The sequence below is a fragment of the Clarias gariepinus genome, chromosome 24 (genome assembly GCF_024256425.1).
Source record: "Clarias gariepinus isolate MV-2021 ecotype Netherlands chromosome 24, CGAR_prim_01v2, whole genome shotgun sequence".
NCBI classification, from domain to species: domain Eukaryota; kingdom Metazoa; phylum Chordata; class Actinopteri; order Siluriformes; family Clariidae; genus Clarias; species Clarias gariepinus.
The window spans coordinates 9,736,180-9,754,886 of record NC_071123.1 but is presented as its reverse complement, the minus strand read 5'-3'; the positions used below and the strand labels follow the sequence as shown (position 1 = coordinate 9,754,886).

The following is an 18,707-nucleotide window of genomic DNA, read 5'->3' as shown; positions in this document are numbered from 1 at the left end:
AATAAACAGTAACAAATAATTTACTTTGGTTTCATCAACTGCTGTTTGAGCACCTGCAGATTTCACTTACCACATATGTACACTATGCTGAGCCAAGAAAAGGCAAAACAAACACACACTAAATCATTTTATCCCTCCCCCCGTCTCTGTGTTTAACAACACACATATGCACTCGCACCCACACACCGCGACCCATACAATTACCCTACTTCATATCTCCAAGGCCACACACATACATACAAGGAACTGGGTGCGGCACGCCATGCTGCCTCCCTCAGTACAAAGGTCAGAGAGGACAAAGAAGAATAGTTTCTGAATTACAGCATGACTCATACTACTCACACTGTACCACTCTCTACCACACGCTTCTTCCCACTCCATCAATTCCCAACACACTGCAACTGCTATGGTCTACAGTCTCTTAACAACAATTCTTAAACTGATAAGGCCTTTTTAATTAAATCTTGATTTTGAAACAAACTGTTGCTTTACCGTATGCTGGACCGTTTACATTTTTTACAGGCTCAAAATTAGGACAGTGATAAGCAGTTAAGCAGTCGTGATCAGTTTTTATAGTTATTCATGACCAATTAAGGTGATAAAAGTTGGTGAATTTGCATTTGGCAGCTTATGGGATTTGGCAGCTTATGTTTATGGGAACTCTCATTATGCAGTACAAGGAGGTACCAATGCAAGTGAAGGAGGCCTTCAATAGGCAAACAAAAAAAAAAAAAAAAAACAGACCTATCAGGGAGCTAGCAGAAACTGTACAAGAACAATGAAAATCAATAATTTGATTAAAAAACATAAGCACTGTGTGAGCTCAGCAACAACCAAAGGACTTGAGGACCAGACGGGACAGCTAATGTGAATGATAACAGAATTTACTACAGAACTTAGATTTAAATAAAAAAATAATAATAATTAAACTTAATTTGCTTTAGAGCATGGGCATATATGGCTGCCACTGCACCTGGATTACTGGTGTTGCTGGTGTTTACCAATGATATGACTGCTGATCAAAGTAGCAGAATAAAATCTAAAGTGTAGTGAGCTATACTTTCTGCTTAGATTCAGTCAAATGCTGATAAACTGATAGTACCACACATTACAATACAGCCAGATAATAACAAATCTATCAACACAATGGAACTGTTCGTAAAGGGCCAAGTCGATCACCTGACCACAACCTAACTGAGCATGATTTTCAGCTGCAGAAGACGAAACAGAAGGCAGAAAGCCCCATAAACTGGAAAATGTAGTGATTCGGTACGTTGGTTCCAGATGTTTTTCGTCGGTTTCAGATGGATGTTTTTGCTTCCATGTATTAAACATTATCTTAATATTTATATTTATGTTAGTTTGTCCATTTATCATTGAGCCTGTGAAAAAGAAGGGACAAATGGCTGTAAATCCTAAATAATTTTGTTAAACCCCTTAAATTTAAGCTGAAAGTCTACACTCCAGTCACATATTGATTGCTTCATTTCAAATCCTCTGCAGTGAATTATAGATATACAGTATATACACTACACCACTACATTCAAAAAACAGGATTGAACCCAAAAATTTCAGCATTTTGCCACACACAGTCGCAAAAAAAGCAACACTTTTCAACCTTGCACCTGCTATAGACTGGCCTTCAATGGCCTCATTATTGTCATGGAATTCTTCACAATAGTGTCAAAGCCAAAAACTTTCAAAGACTACACACGCATACAGAAAGCTCCTCAAGGCTTTCAGTGTGGTATTCATTCCATCAGAGTCACTTTGGACATTTGCTTCCTGTACATGAAAGGCCAACCAGTTAATAGAGAACTACTTAATCCAGTGCTGTGTTCAGTAAAATAAGGAAAAAATGCTGTACTTTTTCCCCTAACAATACTGCAATTATAAATCAGCACGGGGTTGGTTTCGACTTTTTTTCCCATAATCATCTAAATGGAGCTGGTAAGTAAAACTCTTCTGGATTACAGGACCAAAATCACTTTATATGAACGCCAACGCAAGCTGATTTTTTCCCATTATCATAATGTACCAATGTACATTATTAAAAAAAAAACAGTAATCTGTGAATCTTATATATAAAAAATATAGTCATGATATAACTCTACCTGAATGTCCTCTGTAGGTGCTGCTGAGCCCAGCGTTTCCTTCTGGCATCATACTCTTCATCCTGAGAGCCTCCTCTGGGTGGTTGAAGCGGAAAAATGCAGACTGCCCAAAACAAAGCATGCACCCTATTACACAGAGTAGGAAAATGAGAGAGGAATTAGTGTAATCAAACAAATAAACCAAAAAGCCTGCTTGACAGAAATGTAATAAAATAATATTATTTTAACAAAATGTAATAGATTTAGACCTAAAATGTGTGCAGCCTAAATACTAAACATGCTTCCAGAAACAGTGTCAACATGGTCTCTAAGTTTTGCCACTAGCAGTGTTAGCTAGAGATGTCTGTCGGACTGATATGGTTGGTGCACTTGTTATTTTTTTCTGTCAATCTGGAGAAAGAAATCTGGTAAATATCTCACACAGTCCCGACACATGCACTCTTAAGTTAATAAATGTGGTGTTGCTTTGTTCTGTGAGCTTCACATCTGATCACGCATTCACACCCATGTTTTTTCCAGATGCTCTGTAAAGCCTTCTGGCAAACTTTTTTTAAAAAGATGTGGTGACGCTCCTATTTATATCTGTATTTGCTTTAATTTAGAACAGGTTCTATTCATTCAATAATGAATCTATTTCCATTTAAAAAAAAAAGCTATAAAACTACACATCAATGTGTTTTGTAAATGAAAAAATGAAATGAAAAAATGTTTGCTTATTTTATGTAGCAAGAAATGTTCTCCATCAGGGCGATGGTGGAAACATGGTAGGTGTTGGACTGTTGTGACTGTGCGTGTATGTGTATGGAAGCATGGTCTACAATTAAACTCATTCCAAAATAAAAATAAACTTCACAAGACCAACAAATCATAAACAAGATTTTTACCCCAATACTTTCAAGCAAAATTAGAGATCTTCTTTCCAGGTGATAACATTTTGTTTATTTAATTCTTATTATTACATTCTACTATAACGTATGTCCGAAATCAAAAAAAAAAAATGCAACACATATCTGCCAAGAGTTTAAGAAACATTAATTCCAAGTACCTATACTTACACAAAAGCACATAAACCCAAACAAACACACACACACACGTATATCACTAACAGCTGTGCTATGCTGTTATTAGGGAGACGGTTGAATCAATACTGTGTTTGCCACTCTGGCCATAAATTATGTCTCAAGCCTCCATTTCATAATGAACAGCGACAGCACAGGAAGCATGAAGCTAAAGTGAAGGATGTAAATCATTGCATGGTCTTAGAGCACCAGTTATGAGCTGTCGCACACCTGCACTAGCTATGGCAACTTTGATTTAACCCGGATGCCTCGAAAACAATAACTCAGCTGTGCCTGGACATGAAATTGATTATGCATTTGCAACAATGTGATTCATATTCAGAGCATGTCCTGTGCTGTCTCCGCCTCTCTTAGTAAACTGATATCGACATTGTATTTCTTTTAATCAAAACATATATTTATATCTCTAGATTGGTTTATGTTCATTCCTGACAGGAAAGAGAAATCAGTGCAACAGATGTGCTACTTACGGTTACAAGTCCAAAACTGCTAGTCTTTAACTTATCGACACTTATCCTAACAGCACTGTTGCATTAAAATCTTAAAGATGTGATGCAAACTTAACCCTGTCAGAGTTCTCACAAAACACCCTTTCGTCTCTGTGATTTATGCAAAATGGTGAAAATAATGCAAGTTCTGTGACCACAAAGCACACTGCTGATCAGAGTTGTCATAAAAGATGTGTATGGTAACGGACATCTGAGCTAATAGAATGTCTAAAGTTTTGTATCCTTGTATACAGTATGAATTGGTCAATTATTATAAATTTCTTAGAGTTACTCACACATTTTACACAAAGTTTATGTGGGAAAGTAGCATTAAAGATGTAACTGCCATTTTTCCAAAATGTACAAATAACCTGTTTAAAATAATAGAAAATACTAAAAAGAGTTTAAGCACAAGTGTATTGTTTAAAAAAAGAACATTTGCAAAACAACAAATTAACTGCTTTCTAGACTAAAGATGTTAGGACAGGCCTCATAACATTCATTCTATAGATACTCCTCAATGCCCCTTCACTCCCAAACAACAGTACTATAAATGTTAAAACGTTAACATCAGCTACCTGGCACAGAGGATACACAGAATTCCAATTATACATGATAGGTCACTCAGGAATATGGATACCCAATTATCATTAACCATAATAAGCAGAGTGGGAAAATGCCAACATCAGCCAGCCTTCATTCAGTGCTCTGCTGAAATAAGCCAAGTAACAGGATGATGAAAAATTACTCAGAATAAGTGACATAAATTTGTCATGAATCATTATGACCCGATGTTAGCAGGTTTTAGAGCAATAACTTGGCTTCCAATCCCTTGCACGATAAGACAATACAGTCACTTAGAATAAATTAAATATAACACGATAAATCAGTGCTTCCCAAAGAGAGGGCTAGTTGGAAGAATATTCTGGCTTTATCAACAAACACTTTATAAGAACTGTGTGGTGTGTAAAACATATAACTAATTAAAGTCATATGTTATGTTGAGAGATTTCCACAGTTGCTTATTATTATTCTGCGATGCATTACAATGGTTAATACTAATCCTTATGATAGTTGAACTTGATAAATGTAGGTTGAATACTTTAGGTCATGTGGGCGGAGATTGTGGACATGGCAAAATTCACATGGGCTCAAGCAGTTAAAAAAATCATGCACCCACAAAGAAATAGTACAATCTTATCTAATTTCCTAATGTTCCTTTAAGTAGAGAGACAGACAAACAGATAGATAGATAGATAGATAGATAGATAGATAGATAGATAGATAGATAGATAGATAGATAGATAGATACTTCATTGATGCTGCGGGAAAACTGCGGTATAACTAAATAGTAATATATATTCAATATGTTATATATATATATATATATAACATATATATATATATATATATATATATATATATATATATATATATATACATATATATAAATTTATATACAGTACAAGTAAAAAGTTGTTTTTTTTTACATTCTTGACCAACACTGGTTTCATTCATTCATTCATTCATTTATCTATCTTCTATACGGCATATACAAAGTATGGACAATGTGGGAATGCCAACTATCCTAATCTGCATGTCTTTGGACTGTGGGAGGAAAACAAAGTACCCAAAGAAAACACGCCAACCACGGGGAGATGTATCGTATATAGTCTTGATAGCATGAAAATATACACTAATTGTACACTCATGCCCACATTATTAGGAACACCTGTACACCTGTTCCTTTATGTAGTTATCTAATCAGCTATTAATACTGCGGCAACACAATGCACAAAATCATTCAGACACTGGTTAAAAGCTTGTTTACATCAAACATCAGAATGAGAAAAAAGTGCAACCACTGTAACTTTAACCGGTCAGTTGTTAAAGTGGACAGTGAGTATATGTCCTAGTATAATTTTAAAGTGTGTTACATTTACTTTCCTAAAAGCCCTAACAGTGAATTAGGTCAATTCTTTCTAATGTTTTCACATAAGCAGGAAACTGCTTCTCTCAAAAGGCATAAAACATGTGTTTATTAATTAATTGGAAAAATAAATATATATTTAAAATAAAAAATGTGTTTAAATATTATGTCCTCCTGTTGGCCAATGCATAACGTTCATTATACAGTGAACTGAATGAAGGCAATGATGAAAATAGACTATGGACCATCAGTGCTCTAATACTAACCATATAGAATAAGTATAATAAATAAGTAACTAACTAAATAAGAAAATAAGGGACATTTAAAAGAAGTAAAACATTATTAATAACAGCTTGATATTAAGTAAGGTGATAAATATGTCGTGATAGAAAGTTGATTAGATTTTTTTTTTATTAGGCTATTTCAGCAGACACTGATTTTTTTTAAAAACAATTCACAGGCAAGTCAATAGTTTACTTACATTTACCCACAGATGTCAAACCCGACAAAGCGCAGGAGATGCTGCGACCTTACTGAAACAAAAAAAAATAAAAAAAAATCCAAACTGGTTTCCAGTCAGGACGCCGTAAAGAAGCTGCTGTTCACCTCCCTGAGCGCGTCGCTCTCCCGCCGCTTTGTTATGCTAATGCTATGGTAATGTCCGTCCACTTATTGACTTTTCCTTTCACACAAAAGATGCCAGATGTCCACTGTCCACCTGTCTAAGTGTTAAAGCTACAAACCAAGCCCAAGCTGAGAGAGGAAGAAAAAAAAAAAAAACAGTCCATATGCTCACGGGATAAAAAACAAAAAAAAAAAAACAACAACAAAACAAAACACCTGCGGTTGATAACTTCTGAGGTGGGGAAAAAAGTGTGTTATCCTCTTTACGCGAGTGCGATGTTAAATTGTTACCGCATTAACCGAAAAAAGAAGTCAAAGAAAGAGAGAAAGAGCTGGTGTTCATACATGTAGGTCATACGACTGAGGACCAAAAACGTCAGGGTGGCTGAACAGCTGTCCCAGTGCCGGCTGTTCTCTCTCTCTCTCTCTCTCTCATAAGCGACATTATTGTCATGCAGAGCGCAGGAGAAGGGGAGGAGGCGGCCACCAATCTCCTGAATACCATTAACATCCACCATTTATTTGTTCTAAACTGCTTATGTAATAAATTGAACTGCGGATCACACACGCAGATACGGTCGTACTTCTTCAACACTAAAAAAATTAAATGATTTTGCTTTAAAAGTGTGTTGTTGTTTTTCTAAGCGCTTGCTCTGTAAACTCGGGTGTAGCCAAACGGGTGGCAGCTGAAATACTGTAGTTGAAAAGACACTTAAACGCCACATCTTATGCAAACTTTGTGTTGATGTACAGTACCTGTATAAGTCAAAACATTGGATACAACTACGCTTTTAAATCTTTCTTTTTCTTTTGATACTATTTTCTAGATTGTAAAACAATACTGAAAACATCAACATTTTGAAATATCAATTTTAAAAATCTGAAGGAATTGTTAAAAAATAATTATATTTTATTCTTCACATGATTCAGAAAGTTTATATATACCTTTGCACACTACTGGCATTCAACAAGTAGTGAAAATAAACAAGTTACCTACTAGGCATGAAAAATCAAAAATATAAAACAATTTAGTTTGTTTTACTTACTACATAATTATTTTACAGTTTTGTTGCCATCAGTATTGTTCTACAATGCAGAAAACAGTACATGGGCATGCTGTGAGCTTAGGATACTGTCTGTATGAAGTTCTGCAGATTCTCCCTGTTTTTGTGTGGGTTTTCCTTGAGTTCTCTGGTTTCATCCCACTGTCTGAAAACATGCAGGGTAGGTGTTGGCTATGCTAAATTGCCTAAAGTATGTGCATGGTCAGTAATGGCATTGACCAGGATAAGGTGGTTACTGAAGAATGAATAAATGAATAAAATGTGCCCATCAACAATTATACAAGATTTAATTCCAACAATTCATTGGTCACCAAGAAACATTCTTAGATATTTAAAACAAACGTTTAATAATGTATTACCATAAAACCAAAATTGTGTCAAATGGAATCTATTTTATAAAGAGCATGTGGATGAGTAATTATTAAGTGGGACTACAGGATGTTTTGTCACTCATTATAATGAATCATTCATATTTATCACTGTTGATGTAATAAGTTTGTACTTTTGTTCCTTTATAAACCTAGTGTAGAGTAATGAATGATTTATTTTTTATTTTTACAAATTCCAAGTAAACCTTTTTTTACAATATGCGTTCCATACATGCTGTTATATCTAAACTTAAACTGCTTCCAGATATAAGCTAGATACGTGGAACAATTATACTGGTGTAAATTCAGCAGGCTTATATGCCACAGAGAATATTACAAGATCTAAAGAATGCCGGGGTCATTTTTCAAAAGAAGTTTAAGCACAACGAACACCACTATTGTGATGCTTTAATCTGTTTTGTGTATAAACAAAAAAGTATATTAAGCATGGAGGTTCATCTTATATCATTTCAGTGTTTATTCATTTCCGAGCTGACATTTGAGACATGATAGTTTGTCAAGTATCTTAATCTGACTCCAGTGATTTACCTAGTGTAAAAAATCAAGTTAAAAAGAAAGACCCATACAATTTGCATGCCAGCTTTCCTGATGGACCAAAGTCATTATATTTACAAACATATATTCATATTCACCATTATGTGATTGACAATTTGCAAAACAACCCCATTCCTTTCTTTGGAAGATGCAAAAGAATTTGGCAGTTGAAGCAAAATCAATATAACTCATCACTAAGACATTTTCTTGGATTTTTCCTTAAACCATTCTGACATATTTGTACCTTGAGACAGTCGTACAGGCTTTGTGACTGCCAGGCCATCCATAGAGCATGGATTGCCACAGGGGAAAAGGGTGATGTTTCCTTCCTGGTTTTCAATGTAACAGTGCAGGGCAGCCACTCCTGGACCCTGGATATTGATGTCTGTGTTTCCATGACCGAGAGTCGTTTTCCCTGCATTTATAAAAAAAAAAAAAGTTACAGCTTATTTAATCAAATGTTTTATTGTGATGTGTAAAATTGTTTAAAATTACTTTCTTTAGTTTTTTGTTTCATTCAGTAGAACTGTATATTTTCAGGTGTATACAGTGTCTATTCTGCTCCTGTATGCAGACAAAACGACTAAGACAGAGAGGCTTTTAGCAGGCTTTTTTTACATCTTAGCTCCACTTCCTAGAACCTTCGGGAATTTTAAGTAAATCTCTATGTATATCCCTGAATGTGAATATAATCGAACTTGTCATACCAGTCAGTCAAACTGCTTAATCTGTACATGGTGAGTATAATTGCAATGTGCTACTGCCAAAGGCCATTTTTATATATAAAATCATGCATTTTCTACACAGTTAAGTGACATATGAGATTCAGAAAGTAGGTCATTCCAGCCATGAGGAGGGATTATAATGAAAAAATAGAGAGACGAAGCATAACACGAATTCCCATGACTGGTTCTAACTGTCCTTATTAAATAAGGAGAATAATACCTGACTGGCTGGCAGTGTGATGTTTTTTTGTTCACCTGCTGATATGGAAGTCCCTTTAAACTGTTTTTTTAACATCTAATCATTTACAGCTCATTTGTTAAAAGTCACTGTGCTATTTCTGTTTTAAAGTAGTTGCACATTGGCACGTCAGAAAGAACGGTAATAAGGTTTAAAATGGTTTCCTTAGCAGTAGATAAGAGAAGCAGAGAGGAGTCACATCAGCTGAGAGTTAGATCATGGCTTCATAATTTTTCCTGCAGTTCCAAACCGGTTTTATTAAACCCCACAGACCTCTCTAAAATGTTAAAGATGACCTGCACTTAACATCTTTGAAACTCAACAGGACCCAGTAGAAAAGTGTTTTTAATAGCAATTTTAATACAGGAGCACATTTTTATTATTCTTTTCTTTTTTATTTTCAATCTTACAGAAAGAATATGAAACAGTAAGTCTGTTCAGCACTGTGTTACATTTGTTCCCCTTACAGTGTCAGGAGATGGAAAGTCCTCTATTTGTCATTCTTTGAGTGATGATATGCTACATAGCTGAGCTAAGAATACAGCAAAGAATATGCCATGCTGCTGTTCTAGACCTTCTACATTTAACTGTCCACACACACCCTAGTCGACTAGTGCATACACACACAAACCCTTGCTCTCGGGTAGCTTCAATCTCATATCAGACTTGGCTGCTTGCCATGTGGAGCCATTAGCAATTACAGGACTGGAGGAACATAAAGGAAGCTGCTGAATTCAGCAAAAAATGTTCCTTACAGAATAGATATTTTCCGTCACTAATCCAGTTAAATTCTCCCCCAGCAGTACAAATGATATAACAGCCTAAAGTCAAAGTTAATACAATGTTGATGTTATGACAATATTAACACAAGACACATTTCACTGACTTCATGAACTAACCTTCTGGTATGGGTAACAGTGTGATGGCTGTGCTCAGACGTCCACTTCCCAAACTGACCAGATGGGGACGCTCTGCTTGGACTTTGAGGGTTTTGCCTGTCTCAATCAGGTCCAGTGGGGTACCCTTTACAAGAGACAATAAAAATAGTACCATTTACAATAAGTACAATAAATACCCAGCACAGTTACTGTATACATGTATGTCATTGTCCACTGTTGGCCAATTACGTAGTCAAGTCACAAAGGTCCACCACAGTGACCTGTCCTCTTTCGGATGATGGCTCATAGTGCTCCAAACAAGATTATACTGACTCAATTAGAGTCATATAGTAAAGCATGGCTGGGCTAAAAAGCTAATGGGGCTAACCTGGTTTATCTCCATCAGGTATGGCTATCTATGCTGGGAAGCTAAAAAGGATTGATCCTTGAAGACAAAAAATGACAGAGTGAACAGTCTTAAAGACAACATGGCAATGGCCTCTGCAAAGAACCAATGTTATTGCGGAGCAACAGGTGTAATATACAAGGGGTGTTTAAGTCAAACTGGGACTTTTGATTGTTCAGAATGACAACACAGTTTTCCCAGGACCATGGTCGAACTGGGTGCTTTTTAAAGTTCCCATCATCATACTGTGCTTGAAGTCTTCAATAAATATCAACCGGTTATACGCCTGATTTGAACGGCCCTTATAGAATCATAGAATGGAGTATAGGGTGATAAATGCTGGTATGGAATTGTATCAATGTCTGAAAAATGTTCTTCTCAGTTTCAGTATTTATTTCAGTATAGTAGTCTAGAGAAGACGTCATGTTGCAAATTTCTTCTCAGTGCCCTGCTTTGTCCTGAAATCATTTCTCATGTTTTGTATGAAAGAGCTTTTGTTTGTCCAGTTCTACAGCATATTCACATTAAACTGCCACATTGAGCCAATAAAAGAGACTGATCCAAACCAGTGTTTGAATCAGAGTGTGGTTTTTATATATATATATATATATATATATATATATATATATATATATATATATTATTAAAAATCACCTTTTTAAAAGCACACCTGAGGTAAAAGTGCAAAAGGATACCTGAGATGGCATTTTTATCTACTCTTGCTACTCAGGTGCTGATTTTAACCTTTATAAAAAGAAACAGCAGTTCATCATGAGTTGTCAGCAAGCTTGAAAACAGACTGCTGAAAGGCCACAGAGGTTTGTTTTAGTCTCCATATCTTCTCCTTTCATCTAAGAACACTGGGCTATATATTTATATTTAAAGCGCTTAATTACCTCTATTGTAAAATGACATTTCTTTTACTGAGCGCATTGTGGCTAATCTTAAAAAAGTATTTAAGAGCTTAAACGGAAATTGATGTGGTTTTTGTGTGTCCCAGAGGTTGTTAGTTTATTGCCTAGTCTAGTTTGGGTCATGTTTGTTTTGGACAGATCCAATAAATGGCCTGAAAATGAATGGAAAAGCATTTTTAGAAATATATTATTAAGAAGGGAACCTTTTGTAGTGTGTTTTGTTTGAATTATTATTTACCTACAAAGACCTTAGTAATCAAGATTAAAAACACTATGTTTTGTTGCATTCATAGTGTAGTTTTGTGTACCCTTTTTCATTTCCCAGCAACTACCGTCTCACCTGTAGCACCTGATGGGTCTGGCGACCACGGTCAGGGAGGTTCCTGTTCAAGGTATCCATGCCTTCTGGGTTATTGATCACTTCATCACTCTCGCTGAGATCCTGTTTTAAATATAAAAGAAGAGAATAAATGCAAGTTGGTGTTCTTGAAATATACACATTCCATATAAAAACTTGCATATTGATTTATTTATTTAAGACAAATGGATTGGTGAGTAAATCGTGCTCAAGGATTACTCATTGTTATCCTTTTGCATGCAGGTAGACTCTAGAGTAAACCTTTAGAGCCATCTGGCATGATTACAACACCCTAAAGTTAGCAAGTCTTTAATCATGTTTTCATTGTGCTATTAAAATATATAGTACACAGGTGGCTGCTTGTTTCAGACTCATTTTAACAAATCTAACACACAACTTAGGAAAACCCCAATGTTTAGGATGGGTCTACGCATGCATTTCAGATGTGATGCACAGCATGACTCAGAACAACTCCCTTTAATTGCACATGCTTGGAACAGATGCTGTAGATTATCTTTGGTACGGACATATGCACGTTTGAGTATAAATAGTCGTGTATAGCCCTCAGGGCAGTTCGTAGTTCAGCAGAAATGTCGGATTAGTCATTTTCGGAAATGTCTAGAATCAGCATTTAGGAAACTAACATTTAGATGAAATTGATTTTGGGCTGCAGATAAATTAGATCATGAGCACTTCAAAGAAGACAACTGGAATTCCTAGAATAATATTAATCAAGAAGAGAATGTGTTATCTAAAGGAATACATGACATCTTCTTAAGTCTTTCATGACATCTGACATAAACCTAGAGAGACTATTACAGTATACTGTAAACTTCAATAGCCATCGACTGTCATGAGTTAAAATAAAACCTCTCAATCAAATACACTTTTAGTCCAATTAATGACAGTGACAGTGTTATCTATATGCTTTTAAAGGCCATTAAATGCATGTCCTTTTTGTCCAAGATCTTTTTTTTTTTTAATCTTGAAATTAAATCTTGTGCGAGTGTCATGATCAGCGTTGACCAGGCTTTTTCCACATGAAGTCACAATGTCTCCTAAATGTCTTAAAAGTTAACTAGCTTCTAGCATAAATCTGATTACCAGACCTGTCTCTAACACCTGATCGAGTGTTTAGAACAAGGGATTCTGCACCCTATATAGCACAGTAGCTTACCATTTTAAGCTATTTGAGATTGAACCACAGGACAGTCAGTTAGCTATTTATTAGAAAGCTTGAAATGTCAGTAGTTGTCAACATTACCTGCATGTTACCTGTTTTATGAGGCGTAAAGTGCAGAATATTCCTTAGCATTATTTAAATTGCAACAGAGGCACTAAAGAAGCTAACTCTCTTGCTAGCAAATGCCATCAAATCTGGGGGAATCACAAACAGTATTTGTACACTGCCTGAGGTAATCACATTATGATAACAAATCAGACTTCTGCCAATTAATATCCTTATTACCGTCTGCATCCATTTTATCATGCTTGTTTCTCTTTTAAATAAGTTATGAAGTCCACCACAAAATACTGCATATGAACATAGGAACAAGTTACTGCTAGGTTAATCTTTCATCCGTGTGACAAAGCATCAGGTAATCCTGGAGGTAATGAGGTAATCTTTCTGTGTGTTTTTGCCTCCGAAATGCATCTCTAACTAAAATCTCTAGTAGCCTAATGTCAGTTAATTATACTCCTGCCATCCACTGTCATGTTTGATGCCATGGTATGATGTGACTGCAAAAGGTATACACACGTCCATGCACCGGTCATTTAAGCAAGCAAACAGTCTGGCAAAAAAAAAAAACATGACTTTGACACCATGACACCAACACTGAGGTTGAAGAGCAAGATGAAAGACAGGACTATGACAAAGTGCTGATACTGGAGACTTAAATCTTGAACAGCGAGCCTTTTGTTGGCATGCCCAGTCAAAGAAGTTGACGGAATGTGAAGCTTGGCTTCGGTGGACAAGTAAAGACAGGCTTTCAACAGTATGTGAATATTAATCAGGGTAAAATATTTAAAAATAATCTGGAAAACCAGCTGGCAAAATGTAGAAAGTTTCCTTTAGAAGCATGCCTGTCCGAATGTTTTATTATATTCTATTTTCCAATGGAGAGCATTTTACATAACTCACAGTGATGTTCAGAGTTTCTTAGTGGCTTTTAGAAGCTCATTTCTCCATTACATCAAATACACACTACTTTTAAAACTTTACGGTACCCAGAATGTAAAACAGGATACATGTAAATAATCAAACAAAGAATTGCTGCAAAGGCACAAACAACACACATAGCCACTTCACAGTGATAACTAAGTGGAAAACTAACATGTGATTTGGTGTGATTGTTTAAATCAGTGTTTGTCCCGCATACAAACAAACACACACGCACAGTCTCAAGACACTTCTCCACATGGCCCCGCGTGGGCAAACTGGGCACCATGTTTCTGAAACGTGTCATTAAGTCGGCAGTCATGTCACCGTGTCCTGGCCATAGAAGCAGAAAATAGCCTCAGTCTAACCACACTGTGCACTCCACAGGGCTCCTCTTACATGGGTTATAATCATCCACACACACACACACACACAAACACACACACACACATACTGAGCACATGCAGACGACTAGAGCTGGAGAGGAAACCACAAAGAGGAAATATAGCAAATGAAGATCTTCCCTTAGTACGTGGCGTTTAAAAAAAAAAAAATCAAAACTGGTGGACACTAGTGGATTAATATGAATGGGAAGAAAAGGAATGGGTGGCTGAAATACAAGTAAGGATATCTTCAGAAATGAAGAGTTGTCATAAACAGGTGAAAAAAAATTCATAATATGCGAGTTTTAAACTTTTATATTAGTAAGTATGACTGTACAAATCAAATAGCTAAAGTGTAACTAATTAAATATGTAACTCTTAAATACTGCCAATTCAAAATCAGGGTGTATTAAATAAATAAAAAAACTATGAACTTACACCTATATTCCAGGAAATTTACTCACCATCTCTTCTTACTCAAGAGCTATTCATGTATGGATCCATAAGCTTGTCTAAATTTAGAGTAAAGTTATGTCCTGTTTACTTCTTGCCCTGCTTCTTCCTGGGTCTTCAGCTGACTGGGTATAGTCCATGTCTCTGCCTAAACACTCTGGAGCACAGAATTACAACTACTGTCTCCACCACAGCTGGAGAGAGTGTGAGAGAGAAAGAAAGGGAGAGAGAGAGAGAGAGAGAGAGAGAGAGAGAGAGAGAGAGGAAAGAAGAGGAGAAGAGGAAAGAGAAGAAGAGAGGAAAATAAGAGGCATGTCTCCCTTCAATATCCTTCTCATCCCAACTCTACATTTCTATTGCATGGAGTCTTTGGGAGAAATAATGAGAAGCTTAGCTCATTTAATTGATGGAGATGAGCAGATGTAAAAATCAAAGAGTCTCTAGAGTAATGTTGTCCTGTTTACTTCCTTCAGTCTCCTTGTCCGGATGGAAAATATGTAAAGAATTTGGCAACTATAGCCATGTTATTATTCAGATATCCAACATAATTTAAATGCAAGGAACAAACTGAGTGGATGTTAGAAATATATCCGATGCCCTCTGACACACTCATAACATGCAATTTCCCCAGAACATTTAAACATCAAAGGAATCCATCCTAATTCCTAGTTGTTAATTCATTCATATAAACCATATGGACAAAAGTATTTGGCCAAACCTGCAGTGACATTGTATCCAAATACATATACTTCAATGTGGATTTAGTCCTCCTTTTGCAGATATAAAAGCTGTCACGTGAGAATTCGTAAGGTGCCATCCATTCTAAAGAGTATTTATAAGGTCAGGCACTGATGTTGGACAAGAAGGCCTGGATCGCAACCTCCATCCCAGTTTATCACAAAGGTGCTCAATGGGGTTGAGGTTATGGGTTTGTGCAGGCCAGTCAAGTCCTTGTACACGGAATTCATCAAACCATGTTTTTATAGTTGTTTCTTTGCCAATATATTTGGCCAATCCACTTTTAATCATGTAGTTTATATATATAGTAAAAAGATAAAGGTAGTGACTTTCCCCAATTTGGCTATAATTGTATTCAAAACAAATAAGTGCCTGTAGATTTATTGGCAGTTAGCAGCAGCAGGATGAACCTTCGCCACTGCTCCGTGATTTGCATAAATAAGACCCTACTCATGTTGTTTCGATGGGTAGAAAAGGGCTTGATATTTCAGTTCCTGTCCCTGATTTCCTGTTCCTTCATGCCTTGTTCTGCCAAAAGGGTATTTTCCGTTCGGACTTTAAACAGCTGCAGAAAGCTTTTACCTACCCTCACAAAATGACTCATTTTAACACTGGAGGGAGTTTGTAAATCAGTGACTCATTAAATAAATAAATAAAAAAAAACTCCCTCAACAATCCCAAACACATCATGGTCACTATGGAAGTTTGGAGTCAGAGTATGCCTGACTGAAATAACTTTCGAAAAAGTCTACCCAAGGTACATGGTCAAAGATAAATCACAGATGGAAAGAGAAAAAATACTGGAAGGATTGCAAAGGAAATATCTATCAATGTTGTGCTTTTTCCCTGACGACTGCCAAAAAGCTATTGATAGTATGTGAGGCAGATGTCAAAAAGTCCAAACTTTTTAAAACAGTGAATAACAGAGTCTAGCAGAGTCCAAGCAACCAACAGCTGGATCTAAAGAGGGTTCTTCCGGTGCTGCCTCCAGAGCAGGGGTGTTTCCTGTGTGATGACCCCTAAACTAAGAAACTCTCATGGGGAGGACATGGTCCAGCATCCTTCCTGTTCTCAGAAAGAGCTCAGAGAAATATATAAGAGTGAATCTCATACAGTAAGGAAATTGCAGTAATTCAAATGTATTTTATGGAAGTTTCTGATATACAGTACCAGTCAAAAGTTTGGAAACACCTTCTAATTCAATGTTGTTGTTTTTTTCTTTTTTCTACATTCTATAATACTGGAAATTTTAAATCTATAGGATTAAGAAATTAAACAACAACAGTCAGTTCATATTTTTAAGACAAAAAGGTCAGCTGTTCTGGAACAGTGCATTTTCAAAACCAATCAAGTACCATGATGACACTGGCTCTCATTAAGACCAGACTAAAACTTACCTCTGTTACAGAAAAAACGTTCATTTATAGTTACCAGCCACAAAAATCACCAGTTAACAGCACCTCAAATTGGAGCTGTTATGAAGGCTTTAGAGCAGATACTGTATCTTATCTCAATATCAACTGTTTAAAGGAGATTATTAAATAGTGTGGATGCCATCAGCATGTTTTACAATATAGAAAAAAAATTAAATCAGGTAAGACCACTAAACTAGATATTTTAGGGCAAATTTTAGGGCAAATGACTTAAAAACAAGCATATTATAAGGTACATTACTGTATAAATGTACAAGCAACATCTAAATGTAAAGTCAATAAAGTGATGAAACAATTATATGACAATAAAATGTTTAAAATATTAACAGTGTGACTTTGGCTTTTGTAGATGAACAATTCAGTTATTAAAGAAAAATCCAATTGTGCGGAACATATTAACAGTATGTTTACTGTATACTCAGGTTGCTGGTATAAGGCATCCTGGGGTTTCAAATCTCTTATGGTTTGTGTCAATCAAAATAAAGGTCAATTTATTTTCAGTTTAACTTATCCTGGTTGGAGGGGTGCAGTGGTTCTAAAGGTCTGTCCTGGGAATTCATGCTGAACACCTGTTTAATAATTGGAATTAACTTTGTATTTAACCCTCTCTTTGATTTGTTACCATATGGTTACAAATGCCAAAAGGCCTATTATTTTTTCTAGGCCAATTTAAGCACTTTTTTCACTTTTTGAAATATTTTTTTGACATTTGCATGTCTCCAGTGCGTAAGTACAGAGACAAAATATGATCAAAAGAAATGAGGATTTTTCTTTTTCTATTTTTGTCCATAAATATGCTTCAACACGCTGTTCAAATTTCCTGCCTGGTCTGACACCATTCCGGGCAAGGAGAAAGAAAAGGGGTGAATAATTTGCATAACCCTTTATCTGGCTTGAGTCCTGGGCACCATTTTCAAGTCCTTTTTCCTGCCCACTGATTGGCTACAAAAATGCATTTATACAAAGGGTTGCAGGAGCAGCAGGAGCTTCTTTGCATTTAAAGCTACAGACAATCAAATAGTGTACATGAAACATGATCTATGTGGTGATTGGATACTGTCTTGATTGATAACAAACAGGCACGTTTGGAGACCCCTAAAACTTGCTCAAAAAAAGTAAAATATGGCCCTTTGAAAGAGGTTTCCAAAATAACATATTCTTCAACAATTAACTCTGGGTTAACAGTTGCATTCAAGAAAGTGAGCTCTGAATGGAAGTATACAAACTACTCATAGGGATGTCACTACAGTATATATATTTTTTCTCCTAATTGATTTTCTAAAGCTCAATTACATTTAGGCATTTGGCAGACATGCTTATCCCGAGTGACTTATATCTTTTTTTTGTTATACATGTGAGCAGTTGAGGGCCTTGCTTAAGGGCCCAACAGGGACAACTTGGCAGTCGTAAGGATTTCAACCTGGGACCTTTTAAACCACAGTCTAATGCTTTTACCCATAGCCTGACTTACATGATGACAACAATACTCTTGACAGATGAGTGTGTATCTATGTACATGGCTAAAACCCAGTATTCACACGCAGAGGTTGCCAGTGTTAGTGTGTGAGAGAGATAGTGAGATAGTGAGTCGGGCCTGGGTATACTTTATAGCTACAGCAGGGAAAAACAGAATGTTCCTGTTTTCTGGCCAAGCGAGAACTGTGAATCATCTGTTTTTAGCCTCTTTCCCTTTACAGACACAGATGATGGCACTTACAACCTTTACTCTAATTTTCAACCATGTACATACAAACATTCTGTCAGCAATACTGGACTCTGAGGAAAGGACTCAACAGGT

The 18,707-nt window shown here is 36.2% G+C and overlaps 1 protein-coding gene across 8 annotated transcripts in view; it reads right to left on the bottom strand.

Moving 5' to 3' along the window:
* phldb1a (pleckstrin homology-like domain, family B, member 1a) overlaps positions 1–18,707 on the bottom strand; it is a 52,971-nt gene that overhangs the window by 23,826 nt on the left and 10,438 nt on the right. For 6 of the 8 annotated variants that reach the window (XM_053485013.1, XM_053485015.1, XM_053485017.1 and 3 more), the window contains exons 2-5: positions 11,724–11,825; positions 10,085–10,208; positions 8,467–8,637; positions 2,115–2,240 (exon numbers count right to left, since the gene is read on the bottom strand). In XM_053485013.1, coding sequence (XP_053340988.1) covers positions 2,115–2,240; positions 8,467–8,637; positions 10,085–10,208; positions 11,724–11,825 — 523 coding nt within the window. Of the gene's footprint in view, positions 1–2,114; positions 2,241–6,092; positions 6,561–8,466; positions 8,638–10,084; positions 10,209–11,723; positions 11,826–14,749; positions 14,895–18,707 lie in introns of those variants that run through there. The other 2 variants (XM_053485014.1, XM_053485019.1) reach the window with 2 other exon arrangements.